Source organism: Chlorocebus sabaeus, chromosome 10, assembly GCF_047675955.1.
Source record: "Chlorocebus sabaeus isolate Y175 chromosome 10, mChlSab1.0.hap1, whole genome shotgun sequence".
Lineage (NCBI taxonomy): Eukaryota > Metazoa > Chordata > Mammalia > Primates > Cercopithecidae > Chlorocebus > Chlorocebus sabaeus.
The window spans coordinates 76,381,620-76,406,095 of record NC_132913.1 but is presented as its reverse complement, the minus strand read 5'-3'; the positions used below and the strand labels follow the sequence as shown (position 1 = coordinate 76,406,095).

Genomic DNA, 24,476 nt, shown 5'->3' with positions numbered 1-24,476 from the left:
TAGAAGGGTGTCTTTTGTTTTGTTCAGTTTTGACACCTAAAGAATAAATGGCACATAATAGGTACTCAGTATTTGTTGGATGGAAAACTATTGTCTCTGCTCATGGCTTTAGCATTCCATGCAGAGCAGTATTTCTGTGGATATTTCTTTGGAGACCCCAGTCTGTTTCTTCACACTGCCAAGACCACTTCAAATCCCCTACATGGCACACTGGACTGCATATATTTCATTTACTAAATGTGGCCATTTTTTGTTACGTTGTTATTAGTCCCTTGGTTTGGAATGCATTTTATTATTATAATGCTACCTCTGTAGGGGAAATTAGATTTGACTTACATGCTTTACTAAAAAACGTAATTTATTCTTCCTGAGTTTTAGAAGCCAAAGAGCTGATTTCCTCTTTCCTCTTAAGAAATTCTGCAGAATGTTCCACTTGATGTGCTCTAAGTGCCATGTCACTTTTCTTGAAATTTATTCTTGTTTAGCACTATGAAAAGAAATAAAAAATCTTATTTTTTAATAACTTTAAGAAAGAGAAATAAATTCTTTTGGTAATAAACGCTAGATATTAACATTTTAAAATAAAAATATTACTTTGGGTTTAATAATCATAACTTAAAGAAATTTTCCATAAACTCTTCCCATTACACAAAATATTACCATTGGAAAGAATCCACGTATACTGACTTTTAGGTAATATAGATTTGCTACTTTATCATCATATTTTTTTTCTTTACTAATATTTCTAATATTTAAATCTTAAGATGAACAAGGTGAATGATTATTAAGTGAAATTAATCTCCAATAAATTTAAGTATAACATAGTTCCTGTGTAAAAATCAATTTTTAAATTTCTGAAAACTTTAGAACATATACAGTGGAGTTTGTAATTTATCATGTATAGGCTGGTATAAAGTAGTGTAAAGTCATGGCTGGGAGAGGGTTATCATTGCAGATTTCATATTCCTGTAAGTTTTGACTAAACTCTTCACCTATCCATCTATAGTTAAAGGAATCCAAAGCCTGGGTCCCATAAGAAATAAGCAACTTTCTTTTAATTTTATGAGATGTGGAAGAATCATGTTGCATACAGTCATCTCTCAAACAATATGGGAGTTATGGGTGCTTGTGCAGTTGAAAATCCACATACAACTTTTTAACTCCCCCCAAAATTAACTACTAATAGCCGACTGTTGACTGGAAACCTTACCTATAACATAAACAGATGATTATCATGTATTTTATATGTTGTTTGTATTATATACTGTATTCTTATAATAAATGAAGCTAGAAAAAGGAAGATGTTCTTAAGAAAATCGTAAGGAAGGGAAAATATATTTATGATTTATTAAGTGGATGTGGATTGTCATAAATGTAGTCATTCTTATTGTCTTCACTTTGAGTAGGCTGAAAAGGAGGAGGAAGAGAAGGGGTTTGTCTAGGGGTGGCAGAGGTGGAAGGAAATCTCCTTCTGAGTGGACCCATGCAGTTCAAACCCGTGTTGCTCAAGAGTCAACTGTATGTGAATACTGCTGTATGTGCAATTTGGTGTGGATATGCAGAATAATTTTGTCTATGCCTTAGAATTCCTAACTCTCAGGGAAGTGATTGGTAAATGTAACTGGACATAAAATAATGCCTCTAAATCGACTTAACTGTTCTATTTACCAATTCAGATACTGTGAATGGCCTTATTCCCTTATGGTTGAACCTCTGCAACATCAGAGAGGTTTCTATTGGTGGATACATACCTTGAGCTTCTTTTTGTATCTAGCACATCTTGTCATCTCATTTGATAGTGTGGTCCAGTCATGAAAAGTTTGGTTGAGTTCATGATAAATCCCATAATTCTTTATACTTAATATTTAGCCCATAAAATTCCATTAAGTAATTTTTAGTCATTGCTATTCCATTAACATCATAAGAATATCCAGATTCACTCAGTTATCTTCCATTAAATCAGTATGCAAATAAATCATATTTAGAATTTTTTATTAGATCATATGCTTTTATCACTATAAAACAAACTGAGCAATTCATTATTTGCTTTTATTTCTAATCCTTATTGCCAGTCAAATCTATTGTGACTAACCTGACAGTTACTAAACAGGAAAATATTGAAGTTATAAGTTGGTCCTGGAAGGAAGATTCCATTTTCAAATCTATAGCAAAGATTAAATTAAAAAAATAAAACAAAGGAAAACACAGTTAAGAACTTTTTAAAATACTAGTTCAGACTTCAGAAAAATTAAAGAAAATGAAAACATGAATGTAATGTAATTTAAAAAGTGACAGTTGATAGTTTTATTTAAATTGTATTTTATAATGTTGAATTTTATTGAACTTTTCCTCAATGACTTTTTTATCATCCCCTATTTAGTTTAAATGAAATAGCAAGCATAGTGCATTCTGTTTGCTGAAGGGAGTCATGTTTATATAATGCAAGCTGAATATTCTGGGGAAAAATTTCATTTCCTGCGCCCTATAAACTAATCTAAAAAGAACTAAATAATAGTTGGTATGCAATCATTTACTAACCCTACTCATTAAAATAACTGAAAGACTTATTCATGTCATGGAGATAGTCTTTCCCCCATCAATATCCTGTGAGGCCTCAGGAAAGCTAGGGGAAATTTCACCGGATATTAGGATGGTAACATTTGGTGACTACACAGGCAGAGCACCAGGAAATGAAATTTCCACCATTTAGAGTTGGGAAATGAATAGAAAGAATGGGGTTCACAATCTTAGTATATTTTAATTGCTTCTCGTTCTAACACATTTTCTTTTAAAACACCCTTCTTAATCACTTTTCTCATCTCTAAGGTAAACCATGCTTTACCTGTTTTTTCTTTAACCCAGGCTTCTATTGCTCTTCATTCTTCATAGGAGCTCTATTTGTCACTCTACCACTCTCTTATTCAAAATCCACATTTAGAGTGTGACTTAAGACTTTTGTACATGTAAATGTGCCATCCCCTTATCTCTTCTCTAACATAGCAGTCTGGTTGTCTAACACAATATATAATAGTTATGGGTGTATATTTGTTTAAATATTGGCTCTGCCACTCACTAGCTTTGTGATCATGATTGACTCCAAGCCTCTACCAGGATGATTGTTAGGACTACCTGGAAAATTTTTATCAGGCACTTAGCATAACTCTTAGAACACAATTAATAGCTGCCATTAATATTTCTACTGGGTTATTCTTCCCTAAGATTCACTCCAACATGCTTTACATAGAGTTTAGAATTTTTAAAATAAAATTTGTTTATCTCTCCAAAACTTTTAGTTCATTCAATGTCTAGACCATACACCTGTGTTACTTTCCTAGGGCTGCTTGATAACAAGGTACCACAAACTGGGTGGCTTTTGACAACAGAAATGAGTGTCTGAGTCTCTGTGTCTCTTCCCCTCTTCCCTCCTTATAAGGACACTAGTCATATTGGATTAAGGGCCCATCATATTCCAGTATGACTTCATCTTAACTAATTAGGTCATCTTCAATGACCTTATTTTCAAATAATGTCACATTCTGAAGTACAGAGGATTAGCAATTCAGTGTATCTTTTAGCGGGACACAATTTAACCCAAAATACCCAGTAGGTATTTCTTCCTCCATTCATTTATGAGACTCTGAAATTATCTTTAAAAATTTTTAGGCCTGGCGCAGTGGCTCACACCTATAATCCCAGCACTCTGGGAGGCCGAGGTGGGTGGATCACTTGAGGTCAGCAGTTCGAGACCAACCTGACCAACCGGTGAAATCTTGTCTCTACTGAAAATACAAAATTAGCTGTGCGTGATGACACATGCCTTTAGTCCCAGCTACTCGGGAGGCTGAAGTAGGAGAATCACTTGAACCTGGGAGGCAGAGGTTGCGGTGAGCCAAGATCATGGCATTGCACTCCAGCCTGGGCAACAAGAGCAAAACCCTGTTTCAAAAAAAAAAAAAAAATTAAATACTTTATCCCACCCAAGCTTCATCAAACCCTTCATATTTTCTACCTAGTGTCTCCTGGCTTTACCTCTCTCTTTTCGTAACTACTGTTTCTCCTAACTCCAGTATAACATTTTCCACTCGTGGCCTTTGGTCTAATTTATTTCTGATTTATCTTTAATTATGTAGTTACATTAATATTCCTGAAAGCTTCTTATGCATTCTTTTATTTATTACCTTTATTCATTTATTCAGCCAGCATTTATTGGATGTTTTCCATGTATCAGGCACTTTAATAGACTCATGATATAGAGAGAAATTAAATGTTTTTCATTCTTAAGAAATGTACAGCCCAGTAGAGTTTACATGCAAACAAACCAATAAGTGTAATAGAATGTTGCAGGTATTTGCCAGGTGTATGGATAAGGTGAGATGAGGGCAAGAGAAGAGAATGACCAAATTCCATGTGGACATGTCGTTAAAACTTTCCTAGTGGAAGAGGTATCACTTATACCAAGTATTCTCCTTTTTTCAATAAATTAAACCATCGCCTCCTGATGCTATGTATATGACATGTTTTCCCCCCTCTCTATTCCTGTTTTAGGTGGTTCCCTGCCTTTTTTCCAGGCAGAGTTTTCCTTACTCCCACAATCTCAAATACCTTCCATTTTTCAAGGCCTGCTTAAGAACCCACTACTACTCACCCCTCCTCAGATAATTTCAGCTTATAGTGATATCATCTTTTCAGATTTCTTATTTGTAATTCTCATACCTAGTATCTTATATAAACTATTTGCTGCCACGACTAATTGTGGTCATTGAAGAAACAACTAGATAGAAGATACTTTACATTTTGAATGTTCTTAGTAAATATTTGTTAAAAGTGTGATTTTATAAACTTTCCTCTAAGCTCCTCTAGAGTAGCTTGTGTGTCTTTAACTTTTGTGTCTTTCCTCCATGGGATAGAGTCAGGCATATAGTAAGTAGACTCAATAAATACTTAAGTAATCTACGAAAATGAGTATAAGTGGATGTGCTAAGTATAAACAAAATAAAATTTTAGTATGGGTATTTAATATCTTCACAGTGTTTTCTAAATTACAAAAGTCAGCTTCTTTCAAACTAGACATTATACAATTTTTTTTTTTTTACTTCCTAAAATGTCAAAACACAATAATCCAGAATTCTGTATCTACAATTGAAGAAAGACTATGGAATTGGACCTAGAAAAATGCTTTTATAGTTTGTCCCAGTGTGGCTAGAGTTAGTTAGTCATCGGCAACAAATGGTTCCTGCCATGTTGCTGTGCACCACTGTCTTGGCTTCTGGACTGCTGGCCCGCACCACCACAAGAGCCCCACCCCTCCTCCAAGGCACCCTCCCATGGACATACCAGTTGGTTTAGAAACAAGAATGCTGTTGTTTTACCCTCAGGCAAAGGAAGAGATGGTAAAGAAGTTAAAATCAGAGTCATGGTTGAGAGGGAGTACCTGGGCTCCTTCAGATCCATCCTGGTCAGTTGGTAGAGAGAAGGAATCCATTGCCAATTACCAGCAAGGAGCCAGGGGTAACAATATTATACACCTTGGAAATGAATTTTTGGAAGAAACTGCTTTGGATTTTAATTTTCTCACTTAAAAAAAAAAGCAACCCCCAAAACAATAAATTAAAGAAAGGAATTAAGGAAGTTAAAGAACTCAAATCCTAGAACTCTTTTGACTTCTCTGACCTCCAGCCTAGATGATATGCCCTTCCTACGTGTTCCCACAACAACCAAGGTTTGCCTATAAATTTATGTTTAAAGAATTATGTTCTAATAATCTGTTACTGCACTGGTTCTCTCAGTAGTCTGTAAACTCCTTAAAGGTAGGGAGGAATTCATTCCTTTAACTGTATTCCCAGTGCTTGGCAAAATAACAGATAAATACTTGTTGAATAAATAAACATGTTATCAAAATTCATACATTATGTTATTTTGATGTTTGCTTCAAGAATAAATGTATTTATTTTATGATTTGAACACATTCTTAATGCCAAAGGTGTTGGAAGACTAAAACATACAGGGAGGACTGAAACTCACACAGGGGATCTCAGAACTGTGGCCTTAGCCGTTATTATGGCTGATATATTCTTAGGGATCATTGAATGATTTGCATTTATGGGTTTCCACTTTCTCTCGGCTATGTATCCAGACTGTCTTGCTGTCTAAGGGTTTAAAATATATTTCATTATCAAATAGGACACCAAAGGAGAGTCAATAGGTGATATATTCATAAGAGAATGTAATGTTATTCTGTATTCTGTTCACCCTTGCTAATTTGAAGTTTGCTTTTATAAAGAGAATTTTATATTTCCATAATGATTGAAGGTTGTTTTTGTTTTGGATTCTAGGAAATCCTCAGGTTGATGTTCCCCAGACTTAGTTGTAATTAATGAAAATAAACAGCATTAGACAAAAACCTCTCAAAACACAGAGGAAGATTTCCAAGATAAGGACTAATAATTCAAAAGGCCCCAGGATACATATAGGTTAGAGAAATGAGAAAATAGAATGAGTTTATGAAGTTTCAGTGTATATGTAATTTTTCCAGAATGCACTAGTGAAATATACATATGAGCAAAATTATTCTTCAAAAAATTCATTATCTTTTACAACTTCTGTATATTTTGGTTGTTTTTGGCAAGGAAGTTGAACTCAAAATGTCTCATTCTCTGATCCAAAGTTTGCTTTTGTACTAAACAAGTATTTAATAAAATTGTTATTAATTTGCTAGATAAATAACTGTCGATTAAATGAATTAACTAATGACGCTATTCCTTTTTCCAGATTGACAAATTTAGGATGAGATTTCGACCACACTTTAAAGCAAACTTATTTATGACACCTTTAAATATTTCTTTTCCCCAAAAGTAATGGCTCCTATTTTATCTTTTTCTATATGTTAACAAGTAGAAAAATTGAGGCAAACTTTTCATTTATTAATTTAGTAATAATCAGTTGACTAGTAAACAACGTAATCTTTTGTCCAAACTAGATTTTATACTCCTAGTTTCTCCTCAGCATGTCCTAATGACTGTATTAGCAAGAAATAAGTGTTCTGTAGTTACTTGGAATTAAGCAAATTATCGAAAGATTTTAGAGACTTTAAATCTTTCCACGGGTATTTAAAGAAAATGACAAGAGTATTATTTTCCTTTACAGATATTTTATTCATAGTTACCATGCTTAAAGAAATTAAAATGTGAGTTATACAATAATGATAAAATTCAGAATTTAAAAAAGCAGGATGAATAACATTAAGTAATAATCTAAAACTTTTGAAATTCCAATAAAGTTTGCCCATGTTTACTTGTTAAGGAAAATAGCAACTTCTCCTTAGAAGCACATGGATTTGTAGGTGAAAAATCTTGGATTCATTCTTTATACTTTTCCTAATAGGATAAAGAAGTATCTTCAGGTTAATTCTGTTGTTTTCTAAAGAAACTTGTAAAACCTCCTTCTTGATGTAGTAAAGTTATATGGAAAGAAGATGATTGTCTCCTCCTCCTTCCTCTCCCCCTCTCCCTCATTCCTCTCTTCATCCTCCTTGTCTGTTTGCTTTTCTTGTCTTTTGTTCTCCCTACAAGTAGAGAAATTACCCAATGATGAGCTTTGCTGTGCATCTAAAAAGTTATTGATATAACTTTCCAGTAAATGCAACAACTTCTCTTTCTCATACCAAGTATGACTATGGCATTTGTCTGGTTTTGAGATTCAGAGCATATTGAGTTTTGATCTTAAACATGCAATAAATAAATTGGCTTCCATACAATTATTCACATTATAAGGGATAAACTAAATAGAAAGATTAAGAGATGAATTTAGGTTCTGAAATAATAATTACAATTTTATGTAAAGATTCTATTACATGTTCTGGAAGTGACTTGGAAAGGAATGCCAGAAAGAAGAGTAAAATCTAGTTTTAGTTTTGTTCTTCAGCAAAATCACTTATTTTTTAATAGCTACAAAATAGATGTAAATTAAATCTATGTAAAGCAGAACAAAACTGAATACTAATTCAAGTCACTAGATATTTCCAAGAGGGTAAAATGAGAAATTGGCCTTTGCGATGACAGCACTAGTCTCCCTTCACCCCATGCCTCCAGAACTGAGCTCCAGAGGGAATAATGCAGGAAGAGGCATCCCTTTAAATTCCTCTTAGAAATTTTCTTCAAAATATTTTAGAATCCTTGGTAGTGAAATGAATGGGATCAAAGAGCCATTGAGAACTGTGGAATGTTTGGTGGATTGTAAAAGAAATTTCAACTTGCTCAAGGCAAGAGCAGAGAATAAAGAATGAATTGGAAGAAATAAGCTGACTACAATGTCTGGATTTTCTCTAGAGGCCCTAAATATTCTTCTGTATCAGGGAAAATGGAAAAAGAAGGCAAAATGCAGCTGCAAAGACATAATAAAATACAGAGTTAAATTGATTCTAAAATGTTTTATGTAAAATATTTAATTTTATACTCATCGAGTATAAAATAATGAATATTCTCTTAAAGCACAATAATTATTTGTGGTTACAAAAATGAGTAAAAATATATGCTCTTCTTAGGGTATAATGTCTGGAATAAATGATAATACATCATATTCCTGTAATTCATGGTATTTTAAAGCCTTGTAGGTTTGGCCCACATTTAAATAAGCAGCTAAAATGGGGCTTCTCTAAAAATCAGGTAATAGCCCAGGGTTGAAGCATATCATTTTGTATTCAATGTGGCTTAGATCTCTTACTTGGTATTCTTATAATTGACTTTAGATATAAAAGTCCCTTTTTATATAAAAAAGAATATTACAAAATGACTTTACCATATAAAGCTTCTTAAGCAAACAACTAATATTCAACAAATTAATTCGACAAATACTTCTTGAGCATTTACTGTGATCCTGACACTATTCTAGGATATCAGGATATATCAACAAAGGAAGCAAAATAAATTATATCTGTTCTCACAGTGCTATAATTCTATCGTGGGGTGACAAACAATAAACATAATAAATTCAATATATAGTAGGCTTGAAAGTGATAACTACTACATTAAAAGAAAAAAAAAAGAATAAGAATTGGTGAATTGAGAGTGTTATGGTTGTATGTGTGTGTAGTCATGCGCAATTTTTTTGGTAAAGTGTCCAGAGTAGGTAACATTTGAGCTAAGACTGGAAGGAGATGAAGGAAATCTGGAATGTGGATATTATATATTACTGAATATTTACTTCTCCTTTGAAAGAGAGATAGCTAAGCAGATTTTTGGTTCTCCTGTTTATCTCAAGCAACATTAGGCTAGGAGAGATTAAGTAGACATCATTCAGAACAATTACAAATTTTTCATGTATTTAGGTAGGCAGACACATTTGGCATAGCTCTGTAGCAAACTTATTCACTGAGGATTACTATTTAAGATTAGAACTAAGGTTGGCTATAAAAATTACAGCTGAAATTTCTAGTGTATAGATTATAGAGTTGGGTCAATTCTCTTTGTGGTGTTTTGCAACTATTTAGTACTACGTATTTGGGGAAAAAAAAATCTATGTCAAATGCATTAGCAGACTGAAATCTGCTCTTCCAGACAGAATTGTAGATGAGCATTGCATGTGCAGTATGTGTAGTTTTAGTTTCACATTTTGGCCACAGTCATTTAGATTTCCCAATGATACATGGAAAAAAACTTAAGTAGTACCTAATATGAGAGTTTTTCTTTTCTATTTTTTCCACTTTAAGTAAAGTAAAAACAGCAGTTTTACTAGTTAACTGAAAAACTTTGCTTATGAGATTGGAAAGCATTTAATGGTTGCACTGAAGAAACCAACCAACTTCACAGTTTATCTAATTTTTAAAATTCATATGCTCACTGAAATGCATTGAAATGAATGCTTTCTATGAGTTTTCTCCTTCTTAATTTTTCAGATTTCAAGGAAAATTTTCACAATTGTCATTATATTGCTTCAGAATATAAAACATGATTGTCCTTAGTGGAACAGAAATTTAACTCAGCTCAAATAATTATTGAATGCCTACTCTTGTTCATTTGGTACAAGGAAAAAGGAACAGGGCACAGAAAAAATAATAATTTGGATAACTATCCTAAAACCAGATTTAAGCTTGCGTTGCTCACTAGAAAGTAAAAGTCTTTGTAGTGAATTGAAGAACAGAAGATGTAAAACCCCATAGGCCTGCCCCATACATACTTATCCTCCCACCATCCCATAGATCTTGAGGCTGAGATAGAATAAATTGTCAAAGTATAGAATAGATCCCCCTCAGTTATCCCTGGTGGCTTCATATGTATCTAACTTTTAAAATTTGGAAATTTTTAAGGAAAACAAAATGAGGACTGTGGAATTTTGGGCATCTCCTCTGCAGGGTCTAAAGAAGGAATTGAATGCTGTCTCTCTTCGTCTTTCCTTTCTAATGATAAACAGTGCCCTAGAGCAGAAGGAAGGGAAGGATTTCCTTGGTAGGTTCTCTGGAACCCCATCCAGCAGCCCACGCTCTGCTGTGCATTACTAAAGGCAGCATCTGTGGCATCCAGACGGACACGTGGGCTGCTTTACTACCTCCTCCTTTGTCCCACAAGGCATTCTCTCTCCACTTCATGAGGCCACCAGCTGACAGTGTCATGATTATAGTCTCTCAAAGACCTCTACAGTCAGAGAAACTTTAAATAATGGTAACCCAGATCTTCACAATCCCAAAAGGGACCTAAATCAGCTGGGTCAGGAAGGCTGAAGGGTTGCTATAGCTTGCTGAAGGTTGTTCTAAAATATGAACTTTTGTGACTGACACAGTCTTCTTCCTTTCTGGTTACACAGAGGCCTGAATGTCAGGGACACACCTGGTAAAAACCACCAAGTGACCATTCCCTTTCATTCAAAAAAGGGGTCCTAAGTGCACATCCTCTCTGGAAAGATTAGGGAAGGAGGAGAGAGAGCTAAAAGTGCTTATCTTTATAATAGGCATATCAATGTACTAGTTCCTTACTTTCCTCGTTCACATCTGCATTCATCCACGCTACACACACATTTATCAAAGACGGATTGTATGACATTAAATGTGAACGTTGCTGAGGTAAACACAGTTCTGGCTGTCGAGGAACTCACAGTCTCACAGCTCACAGGGAAAAATGATCAGCGCAAACATTTGTCTGAATAAGAGATTTAAAATTTTTGTAATATGTGTGTGTTGTATATTATTTCTGCGTGGAAGAATTTTAGTTAATGGCTAGAGAATATCTAACATAATTTTAGGGACTTTTATTTAATATATTTTTCAAAACCTTTAAGTAGACTCCAATAATTTAATATGCAAATACAATCGTCTCTCTTGGCCAGTTCAAGGTTTCAGTATGGTCATTTCTATGCAGGCATTTTTTTTCCCACAAGTATAATTTATGAAAAAATGTGGATGCAGGGCATAACATATAGTTGGCAAGCTGCAATTGTGATAATTTAGATTCTAATTGTTATAATAAGATGGTGGATTTGGTCTGCCATCTAGTGATTAAGAATTGAATTCTTACAACTAAATTTAAAAGCACTTAAGATTTATGAGAAGAGAGATCTATGAGGATATATGAGAAACAGAGAAATTGGGTTGACTTCAAATAAAATGTGATCAGATAAAATACATCTTTTCTCTGTAATACATCAGTGTCAGAAGTTTTGTGGGAATGACTTCACAATGGATTCAATTTATTGGAACAGTTGGTGAGGGTAAAAGAATCTTGTAGCTTGGGAGATAAAAATTTTGGAAGTTAAAACACCATGAAAATTACAAAATAATGATGATATTATTAGATTTCTACCAGTCCTAATCAATTTTAGGAAAGTTAAACATAAACAGCAAAAAATACAAGTAATGCAAAATGATAGTTTTGGGGTTCATTTTTAGATTATATAAAAATATTTGTTTATCCAACTTTTAAATTTAAATTTTATTTTTATTTTAAGTTCCAGGGTACATGGCAAGATGTTCAGGTTTGTTAACGTAGGTAAACGTGTGCCATGGTGGTTTGCTGCACCTATCAACCCATCACCTAGGTATTAAGCCCAGCATGCATTAGCTATTTTTTCTAATTTTTACTAATGCTCTCCCTTTCGCAACCCCACCCCACCCCCTAACCGTCCCCACTATCCAGGTATTTTAAGAAACATTTATTTATTTTTATTTTTTTTTAGTCCTGGGCCTTGAATCTAAGCTTTGGATGTCAGCTTGGGTTAATTTTATGATTTGGATAGGGAAACCAGGAGGACAGAATTGAATTTCTCAGACTGTCATTTGAAAATGTTTGTTATTTTATACCGTACTGTCATTTATAAAATAATTCTATTATGACAACTTTACTGCAATATTTTTCAACAAATTGGCTGCAATTTTGCTTTCTATTTTACTTTTCTTTTCGTTTAAGTAAGTGTGTAGAAAACAGAAGGGACAACTTAATCATATGGTATACAACTACCATGTAGATCCGTGAAAACTGCAAGACACTCTGTATTTTCTACCCACTGTTTCTTTGTACATGTCTTTCATTCAGACATGAACAATGAGAATTCACTGAGTTTTTGAGCCCTCTGTGATGTGCATGGATTCTTGTTTGAGTGAAGAGGAGACAAGGTTTAACAGTGAATGTGGTTTTTCATATCCTTGCTATTTAAAAGCATTCCAACTAACTTTCCACATCATCTTAAATTTAATTATAAATTCTCAGGAGAAAGGAACCCATGATGACTCAGAGTATAAAACTAACCTTTAACTTTGTCATTTAAAGAGAGTAATCCAGTGGCCTACTTCTTTGCCCCTTGAGTTGAAGTTATGTTGTCTTAAACTTTCAGAAAGAAACTGCTCTTCTAGGTGTTAACACAAGACTGAAACAATGTGTCTTTTTATTCCAACCTTAAAGGAGCCACAAAGAACAAGATAAGCTACTCCTTGAAGAGTCCCTCACGTATTTTAATATTTAATTGACATTATTACATGTCATCTGGTTTTTGTTTTTCATATTCTCTACTTCCAAATATCAAATTATTCCATCAGCAATATATATCCTCATATATAATGTCTTTCCAATAATAACATATATTGTTATAATAATTCATTTTATAAATCTTCAGGGGATAGCTTATCCTGTTCTCTGGCTCCTTCAAGATTTGTACAATAAACATATTATATAATTACAATTATATAATAAGTTAATTATATTCATTTATTATATAACAAAGAGCACTCCACAATGTTATATATATAAAACATATATATAGTTATATGTGTAACATATATAATATATATAATACTCCACAATAATATATATTTTGAGGGCAGAAAGGAACACATATGCTTCCTTCTTTTCTTTTTGTGAGTCAGGGTCTCACTCTGTTGCTCAAGCTGGAGTGCAGTAGCATAGCATGGCCATAGCTCATTGCAGCCTAGAACTCCTGAGCTAAAATCATCTTCCTACCTCACCTTCAGAGTAGCTGGAGCTACAGGCATGTGCCACTATGCCTGGCTAACTTTTAAATTTTTGCAGAGAGAGTGTCTCATTGTATTGCCCAGGCTGGTCTTGAACTCTTGGCCTCAAGCAATCCTCTCACCTTGGCCTCCCAATGTGCTGGGATTGTAGATGTGAGCCACTACACCCAGCCACATATGCTTTCAATATTTTGCACAATTAGTACTAGGCACTTATTCACTTAACTCCCAGCACCCCCACCCAAGAGTGTGTAATGAGAGAAATAAGCTAATTGAAGTAGTAGCTCATTTTCAGGTAATAGCATTTAACATTTGTAAGTGGATATTTCCTTCTCAATCATAAAACTTAATGAGCAAAGTTACTCCTAAGTTATCTACTTAATGGAATTGTTCAGTGAACTATGGACATAAGCCCATTTTTATACAGGTTGTATCTCTGGAAATGTTCATCATGGAATTACACTGTGTTAAAGTGATATTTCATGTAAAAGTCACACTTTTTATTTGATGAATATATTTCTCATTTTTTCAAAATAATCTTCCAGAAAAGCATATTAAAACATAATTTCTATTTTTCCCTTGGTTTTAAATGACTATAATAGCACTATGGATATAGAGCTAATACTGTTTTGTTGATTGGATATGTATTATGTGATACAGGTCTTTTAATGAAGATAAAACAGATTAGAAACTTAGTCCTCATCTTATAAAACAGCACACAAACCATTAGCATATAGTAGTGTTACTCTCTGAGAGCAATTTTCCATTTGCCAAATATCTGTGATGAAAGACTAAATATATAAAGCAAAGTATTCCACAGGACACTGAGAAAAATGTTTTTATTCCAGCTTTTTAAAGGTATAATTGACAAATAAAAACTATATAATGCAGATTTTTGGATTAATATCAGTATTGTAAACTAAAATAATTTTCATATGTAGCTTTGCATTATCATTTGAATATATTTATATGTCAAATGATAATATCTTTCATTACATTCTTACAACTACATTACAACTACATTAAAACATCTTTTTATGAAGTACAAAGTTCATGCTGTGCAATTAAACTAGTTTACCATAGTTTAGATTCATTCATTATATCCATCCAGTAGACAAGCATTTATTAAATGGCAGTTCTATGAAAGGTATAGCATCAAGCTTTAGAAATACAGTGATGAGGCCAGGCACAGTGGTTCACGTCTGTAATCCCAGCACTTTGGGAGGCTGAGGCTGGTGGATCACTTGAGGTCAGGAGACCAGCCTGGCAAACATGGTGAAACCCCGTCTCCACTAAAAATACAAAAATTCGCTGGGCGTGGTGCGGGCGCCAGTAATCCCAGCTACTTGGGAAGCTGAGGCAGGAGAATTGCTTGAACCCAGGAGGCGGAGGTTGCAGTGAACTGAGATCGCGCCATTGGACTCCAGCCTGGGTGAGAAGAACATTTTGTTGTTTCAAAGAAAAAAAAGAAAAGAAATACAGTGATGAACAAGACACCTAGTCCTTACTTTCATGTAGTTTTTCTCTAGTGAGGGAGATAAAATAAACAAAAATTAAAAATTAATACTCATTCTAATAAACTTCCTGAGGGCAGCGATTTTTGCCTATTTGTTCACATTTTAGTATCTCTTAAATTACCTAGCATATAATACACAATGCATGAATGAATAAATGAACGAATGGCCAAGTGAATGAGTTCTTTGAAAAGGTCTCTGAAAAATATCAATTGGGTAAGAAGAAGCCTAATTTTTGCAGGGTAGTCAGAAAAGAATTTCTTGGGGAGATGACATTGAAGTAATGACAGATAGCCATGTGGTCCTGGGATGAAGGAAGGAGAGGTAGTGCTAGACAAAAGTGGTCAAGTTGTGCACGAAATGGGAAAGAAGGTCTTTAGCCTTTATAATTATAGGAAGTTTTGAATTTAAGTAGTTGGGAAGTTCTTGATGTATTTAAGCAAGGATGATTTGATCCACATTATGTTTTAAAATTCTATATAGTATTGTTATAAAATCACAAAGTTAATGATGTAATGTATGTGTTTACTTATTAGTAAAGTATAATAGAACTGCTCTTGTGCATTATATGCACACACACACATATATATGTGTGTGTGTATTTTCCCAAGCTTTCTTAATTGTAAATGTAGAAAAGCACTAGGCAAATATATATTAAGTTACTGTATTATTTTGGCTATGATTTTCCTTAATTAATTTTGATGCAAACATAATTAACTCATTACCTGCATAAGTTTTGCATTTCTGCCACGGTTGAATAAACACCATTAATTTAGGATATCAAATGGAATTCTACTCCATGAAACGAGACATGGTTATTCTTTTTTTCTGTACATTTAAAAATAATTTTAATAAAAGCATATACCTTTTTCCTTTTTGCAGTTTTTTTCTATGGTACATGAAAACGTACTGTCTCCTATTGTGGAATTTACTAAAGTTTCCAGTGAGTTGCAAGTCATAATAGGGTTCACCAAACATTCAAATTATATATTCTCCTTTGAATTATTCATTTTTTCCCCATTTTCAGATGGTTCTCTTTTATTCCTCTTTACTGATACTCTCATTCCTCATTCATACCTTCAAGAATAAAATCTTGAAGGAAGCATTATCTGGTTAAAAAATATACTTCCATTGTATCACTTTTATTTCTTCCCCTATCATGCAAAGATACATTATCATCATTTCATGGTGAATTACATATTATTTTGTTACAAAATGAAATCAGTTCATCTGTGTTTGGCTCCTTGGAAGGTTACTTCTTAGTCCAGAATTTTTTAGAATCCACAAGATGGCTCACCTTTTAAAATATTTTCCCCATTCCGTAATTTCAGATTACTAACCTCTTCTTTCTTTTCTTCTTATTTTAGAAGGATATGGTGAAGAAATAGCCTGCACTCAGAATGGCCAGATGTACTTAAACAGGGACATTTGGAAACCTGCCCCTTGCCAGATCTGTGTCTGTGACAATGGAGCCATTCTCTGCGACAAGATAGAGTGCCAGGATGTGCTGGACTGTGCCGACCCTGTAACGCCCCCTGGGGAATGCTGTCCTGTCTGTTCACAAACACCTGGAGGTGGCAATACAAATTTTGGTAAGAATGTTTAGGGCCAACTCATAATTGATCCAGTTACTCACCTTTATAGTCGCAGTGTTTTTCACTTTCAGCGTTCAGCAACCCAAGAGAATAATTAAACAGCTTTTTCGGTGGCTTTTGGGGTTAATGATTAATGATTTTGCTCACTCACTTTATCTAAAGTTAGATAGAAGCAGACAGTAATTTCCTGTCTTCTTAAATATCTGAAGCATTTGGGGCTGAATTTTGAGTGGTGATGTCTAATCTGAGAATTTCTTGGATCACTTAAGATGGTCATTTGTTACCATATGCGTGATGAGTGCCTCCAAGTTATTTTTCAGTTTCCCTTTAAGTCCATTAATGCCTAAGAGAAGATCTAGAAAACACATTTATCCTCAAAGATGCCAACTGTGTCCTAGTGAATGGAATACTTATTCCTAATGTAATTTAGTGCCACAGCACCCTGTATTACATTGGCTCTTCTTCTTCTTTTTTTTTTTTTTTTTTTTTTTGAGACGGAGTCTTGTGCTGTCTGCCAGGCTGGAGTACAGTGATGCGATCTGGGCTCACTGCAAGCTCCGACTTCCGGGTTCACGCCATTCTCCTGCCTCAGCCTCTCCAGTAGCTGGGACTACAGGGCCCGCCACCACGCCCGGCTAATTTTCTGTATTTTTAGTAGAGACGGGGTTTCACAGTAGCCAGGATGGTCTCGATCTCCTGACCTCGTGACCCGCCCGCCTCGGCCTCCCAAAGTGCTGGAATTACAGGTGTGAGCCACCGCGCCCGGCCTACGTTGGCTCTTAAATGCAGAATGCTTTTCATGTTGGCTAGGTAAAGAGTGAAATAGATTTCTATGAGAAAAAAATAATATAAAGTAAAGCTTTTAAAACTTCTTTGAAGGAAAAGTTTCTGTGTTTAACAGATATTATGTATTTCAGTATGAGTACATATTTTAAAGATACATATCAGGGAAACAAGTTTATATTTATAGGTTTCAATAGACTAAGTAAGAGCAATATTAAACCTTTATGTTATTTGTGTTAGCAGTCATGAGACTTCTAATTCATCGTTGTCAAGACAATATCAAGGCTTTTGTTTTTCAAAATTTCATTGCAAATAACAGCAAATACAATAAAGGTTTCAACAGTATGTACATGGAAATAGATAGCAACTTACCTCTTCTCTGCCTCTTGAATAGAAGCAATGTGCCTTGGATAAATACCTACACTCAATTTTCAGTAATGTAATAAGAAATATATAAAAGAAAGAATTAAAACCAAGACATATAAGAGCTACCCAAAGCAAATGCAATCATCAAAGAAGCCCAGGAATAAAGTAAAATTAAATCTGTGGGGATAAGTGAAGAGCAAATGGGAACAATGGTGGCAAATATCAGAAAACACACCAAAATGTACAGTCTCCTTCAAATGGTTGGTCTAGGAGCTGGCAATCACATTATACACAGATGCCATAAAGTAAAAAGTGGTTGAGTTCTTTAATTTACGAGATAAAGAACACACCATAAAATACATTACTGTAGACCACGTGAAAATTCTGACCTATCATTTTACCATGAACCAAAAAAAACTTAAGAAAGTAATTCTCTTTAAGAAAGAAGGCTATAAAGCAGAAAAAAGTAATGGTCAGAAAAGAAATGGAAAATCAAGTCATCACAAGGAAATGAAGATGAAATAGGAGGGATCACAAGGAGAGTTGTTATTACACAAAATAAAGCAAGGGCCATGAGAATAGGAAAATAATGAATTACAATTTTTAAAGAGTTAAGAAATAATTGATGTGGAAGACAAGCAAGGGATAACCCTGAAGACGAGTACCCAAAGAAAAAAATGATACAATTGAGTGGAACAAATAACAACATAATACAATAAAAATTTTGTGAAGTAAAATAAAACTTTAATTTTAATATTTAAATAGCAACCACATGTCTGAAAAATTGACCCAAAAGAGTTAACAGAGACATATGTAACTTATTTAAAGTCATTAAACTTTAAAGATAAATAAATACTTCTTTAGAATTTCAAAGAATAAGAACAGATTATTTCTAAAGGGAGAAGTTATTAAGACGGGTCACAAATTTCTCCACAGTATCCAGTGTCAGAAGCCAGTGGAGCAATATATACATATTTCTTAAGGAGAGAATATGATTAATTAAAGTTAAATATAAATCCATTTTCTCCTTCAAATATAAAGGCTATAGAAAAAATTTCTCTGGGTATATTGTTTCTATGAATTTCCCAGGGAAACTACCATTGGCTAAATGCAAGACAACCAAGAGTTAATTGAGGAAACTGTCAAAGAACTTATGTGAGCATTTATTATATTTAACTCTAGAAAAAAACTAAAACAAAAGTGTAAGTTAGGGTGACAGATGGGATTGTAAATATTATAGCTTCTGACAATGCAGAAATAATTATAAAATTTACATATAATGAAAGGGGGAGGCAAAAGAACGTATGAACTAGAGTGAGTTTGGTAATTCCTCATCTTTAAGGGTGAAAGTCAGAAAATATCATTCAAATCTGATAAATCACATGAACAAAGTAGTGGCACATTTAACGCTACAAAAATAAATGCTAAAAAGAACATTTCCTTGTTAAAATTGAATGCTAGAAGAAAACCTGAGGGGCATGTAAGAAAAAAGAAACACTGTCAATTTTATCTTTGCTCATTTTAGTGGAACGAATAGAAACTGTCTAAATGAATACAGATCTATGAGTAATGTAAAAGAATGTTAACATAATTTAACAGAATATGGAATATAATTGATAGAACTAATATATAAATCTTTTTAAACATAAGAAGTTCTAATACACCAAAGATACTTGAAAACACAGTGAAACATTTTATTTTTAAAATTTTAATGAAAAATCATAGTTCTATGCTTATATACATAAAAAAGAAAGAATAAAAGTATGTTCATTTAGCATCTTTCTCAAAAAGTTAAAAAGAATCAACAAAATAAACTGAAAGTAAGTAGAAGAAAAAATTGTAAAGATAAAAACAGAAGTTGAAAAGTGAGAAAACTGAAATATAGTGGAAATAACATGTAAATCCAAAACATGGTCCTATAAAAACTCAACCAAAAGATCTAACCTAAAGCAAAAAATGATAAAGAGAAAATTGCCTAATGAAAATAAAACAACATAAAAGAATTATTAAGAGGTCCCTTTATTCAATTGTATCTTCATAAATTTGAAAACTAATATGAAATGAATAATTTTCTAAGACCATGTAATTTACTAAGACTAGCCCTGGTAGAAAGAGAAAATCTTAGAACATGGATTTTCTTAGAAGAGACAGAAATTTGTAAAGCAGCTAGATTCCCAAAGCAGCAACTCCAGGTGTTTTCACAGTTGTGTCAAACAACTAAAAGGTCTTAAAAAGATGGTTTTAATGCTTTTAAAACCTCTTCTTGAACGCTGAAACAGCAAGCTTTCAAAGTTTTGCTATGAAGGAAGTATATTATTTACAGCAAAAGTAATAACAATGACACACACAAAAAACTATGAACTGATCTTATAAATATTTTTTAAAATTCTAAATAAAATATTAAGTCTATTAGCATATTAAGAGAGTAATTAGTCATGAAAAAGTAGAGCTTATTCCACAAGTGCAAAATAATTGAATATTAAGAAAGCTATTATAAAAATAATTATCTTAACAGATCTATGAAGAGAAAGCATATGAATTCCTTTATAACTAAAGTAAAACTATTTGACAATGATCAGTAAATACTTTTGATAAAGACAGTTACTAACTTGGTAATAAATGATAATAACATAATACAATATTTACACCTCAACTTAAAAGTTTCATTATGCTTAATACTAAAAGTATCCCTACTAAACACAAAGATAGAATGAGTATCTATTATCACCATTACCATTTAACAGTACTGAATGTGCCTGAATAAATAATTTGACATTAAAAAATGAAATCAGAAGTTTCAAAAATCTAAAAACAGGAGCAAAAACTATCTACTTGCAGAAAATACAGTTGTATGCTTACAAACCTGTTAAATTGAGTTAAAAAAAAAACTACAAAAAATAAAATAATTTGGTAAGACACGAGTGTGCAAAATAAACAAGCAGAAATTAATAGATTTACTATGTATGAACAATTATATCATAGAAGAAATAATAGGAATAAAAATTCCTCATTTGTAATAGCAACAGATGCTTAAGGATACACAAAATGTATGAGATCTGACAAACATTTTTAAATACTGCTAATTCAAACTAAGTCTTTAAAAAACTGAATGTCATATTATGTTCTTGGTTAGAAAGACTAAACATTACACTCACATAAATTATCCATAAGTTAATTAGTGACTTTAACATGATCCCAATATAAACATAGCACACTTCCTTCGAGAATTCAACATATTGTAAATTAAAGTTTACATAGATTAAACAAGAAAGAATAATCAGGCAAATCCTTAAGAATAAGAGCCATTAAGGATGACTAGCCCTACAAGATTTTTAAAAGGATTCATTAGTTTAAAAAATGTGATATAGATACCTGAATAAAATAAAATCTTCAAGTAGATCCAAATATACATGGTCAGATTGAATACAATAAGGACAGCATCTTCGCAGTGGAGAAAAGAATTATTTCATAAACCTTGTTGGAATGGCTAGGCAATCATCTGGGGAAAAAAAACGAAGTTGAATAATAAAGATATATTCTACACTAGCACAAATTCTAAATAAAGCAATGATTTAAAGGAGAAAAATTAAATCATAATGATTTCAAAGATAACATGGATAATTTCTTTATAGTCTTTAAAAATATATGATTTTATTAATTCTGACTCAAAGCCCAGAAGCCATAAAAATGTACAAAAATAATAACATTTGTGTGACACAAAAAATGAGCGAAGTAGAAATGTTTGCAACTCAATTCACAAAGAATTAATATTCTTTACATATAAAGAAATACTAGATGTAAAAAACTAATAAAAATATAGGCAAGGGAAATTAATCATTCAAACAAGGAAATACAAATGATTTTTCAATATATGACAAGACTGTCGGCCGGGCGCGGTGGCTCAAGCCTGTAATCCCAGCACTTTGGGAGGTCGAGACGGGCGGATCACGAGGTCAGGAGATCGAGACCAGCCTGGCTAACATGGTGAAACCCCGTCTCTACTAAAAAATACAAAAAAACTAGCCGGGCGAGGTGGCGGGCGCCTGTAGTCCCAGCTACTCGGGAGGCTGAGGCAGGAGAATGGCGTAAACCCGGGAGGCGGAGCTTGCAGTGAGCTGAGATCCGGCCACTGCACTCCAGCCTGGGCCACAGAGCCAGACTCAGACTCCCTCTCAAAAAAAAAAAAAAAAAAAAAAAAAAAAGACTGTCAAATTTTCTCATAATAAAATAAATGTAAATGAAAAGTATACTGAGCTATCATGTTTTACGTATCAGATTGGCCAAAATTAAAATGTTTGATAGCATACTGGGTATCACTGCGTATTGCCTGTAGGGAAATGTGTCCATTATTTGTGGAGTGTAAAATGGTATAATTTCTATGAAGGGACGTTGGTAGTATCTGTCAAGTTACCAATGCCTATACCTTTCAACTCAAAAAGGATATTGGGGAATTTATCTTACAAATATACTTGCATGTAGCATATATGTAACAATTACTCATTACAATATTTTTAATAGCCAGCATGACCTCCATCCTAGCTTGCCCAGGAAAACCCCAAATTATATCAATTTTCTTGGCATAATAAACAATAGCTTTCACTTTCATTCTTAAAATTGTCCTGGTTAGTTGATAAAGTACATTCTAGTGATAACAAAAGATTAGAAACTATCCAAATGTCCTTAATGGGTAAAGGTCAAGATTAATTAAATAGATTGTGTTAGATTAATATAGTGGAATCTTATAAAAATTAAGAAAAACAATAAAGAAACTATATACTGATAAGCAAGGTCTGTAAGATTTAACGATCTATGTGATATACAGACAAGTGAAGAACAGTATGGAAAAAGTAGAAAAATGAGTCTATAATAATTTTCTTAAATATACCAAACTAATCTTGACAACAACATACAAGAAACCAATAATAGTGACCTCCTGTGGGGTTGGGGGTAAAGTGGAAATAGGGAAAATAGGACCGGATGGAATGAAATTTTTTAGTGTATAATTGTATACTTTTAATACATTTTTGCTTTTGAACCATATGAATAAACAGCCTTACTCATAAAATTATAAAAAGCAAAAATAGAGAATATTGATGAAATAATTCATTGTAGCTTTAATAGTTAATTTAATAATTTAATGAACTTTAAATGTCATATAAATGTTGTGAAGAATATTAATATCATGTTAGAATTTTCCACAAAGAGGCATTTTTTGCCTTTTATGGAAGTATTGATTCAAAACCTTTTGAGTTCTGCTTACTGCTGAAGTGTAATCACTATCACCGTAATTCTGACTCCAGAAGAAATCTATTATTGAAAGTAAATATTTAGCAGATTCTCAATAATTGTTTCTTCATAAAATAACACATTTACTCTTTTCTTTTTACAGGTAGAGGAAGAAAGGTAAGTGTTACTTTGCATCGTTTCTTTTTCATAAGCAGAGTTATATCCAATACTATCCACACAGAACTGTGCTCTGAAACGTTTGAAAGCTTTTGAAAAGTACAAAGTACCATACAAATACATTGTGACAAGTATATGAGCACAGTTCAGCTACTGTGTTTCCAAAGGACAGATGCCTCTAACCATTCATTTTATGGTTAATTTTTGTTTGTATATCTGTTTCTGCCAGAAAGTTGTGACATCTTTAGGGATTGACAGTGTCTTACTAACCTTTTTATTCTTTGCATTTATCATTGCATAGTACATACTTTGCACATATTAGAAGTACAATACACATTTGATGGAAGAAAGAAAAGATAGGAGGAAGGTAAGGAGGAAGGAAGAAAGGGAGGAAGGAAGGAAGGAATTAAGAATGTCAATTTGACTTCAATGAGCCTGTAGCCCCTCTCTCATTGGTTGGGAAATAAAGATCCAGAATTAATTGAACATTTTACCAAACAGGTATTTCTTCCCCTCCTCTCCCCTCTTTCACCTTCAGAGAGCTTAAAATCTAATTCTGGACACAAGCTTTACCCTTGAAAACAGGGTAGTAGGCTGCATCCATGACCCAAGTATAGCTGGTCAGCTTGGTCACTTGCCATCAGTAAAGTAATCCTATGAAGTGAAGAGAGTTCTTTTTGCCCAAGAGTGCTCTCTGTGTTTTGGTTATCTTGAAAATAATGGCATTTGCTTCAATCCTATCCAAATGAGATGGGCACAGGGATTAAGGGAGTAGAAATGGTTACTGGTCCCAATTTCCATAAATTTTCTTTACTTTTGCACACAGTAGAACTTTAATAAAAGGATTTATCAGATAACGGACAAAGCAATGCTACACTTTCATGATAAATGAGAGTGATGCTATCAAGGGGAGATCTTAGCCAGTTTTGCACATTTTCTTTCAGAAGGCAATATCATAAATTTGTCTCATTTGGAATAAATTAGATATGAATATATGTCAAAGGAGAAGGGCTGCAAATGCTGTCTCACATTTAATTTATTGTGAAAACGAAAATAAATTGAAACTTAGCAGATTGGTATAGGCCTTGAACAAACTTGATAGATAGGTGAAAGATAGATGGATGGATGCATGGATGCATGGATAGACAGAGAGACAGATCGATCTATGAAATGACACAAAAACCTAACAATGAGTACTGCCATGAAATAATCACTTTAATTCAGTTAGCAGTTACCTGACTTAGAGAGATAACTGGTAGGCTGTGTCATTTGCTGCCTTTCTCCAAAGGTAGTATGGGAGAGCTGGGTGAAGAATATACTCAAAGCAACTGCCAGTGTAGCAGACTGTAGTTCTGTGCCACCATCTTC

General features: G+C 33.4%; 1 protein-coding gene across 1 annotated transcript in view; it reads left to right on the top strand.

Annotated features, from left to right (window-relative positions):
* The window catches only part of COL5A2 (collagen type V alpha 2 chain), a 148,978-nt gene that overhangs the window by 53,351 nt on the left and 71,151 nt on the right, over window positions 1-24,476 (top strand). Inside the window, exons 2-3 of the mRNA XM_007965604.3 lie at window positions 16,329-16,553; window positions 23,095-23,108. Coding sequence (XP_007963795.3) covers window positions 16,329-16,553; window positions 23,095-23,108 — 239 coding nt within the window. The remainder of the gene's footprint in view (window positions 1-16,328; window positions 16,554-23,094; window positions 23,109-24,476) is intronic.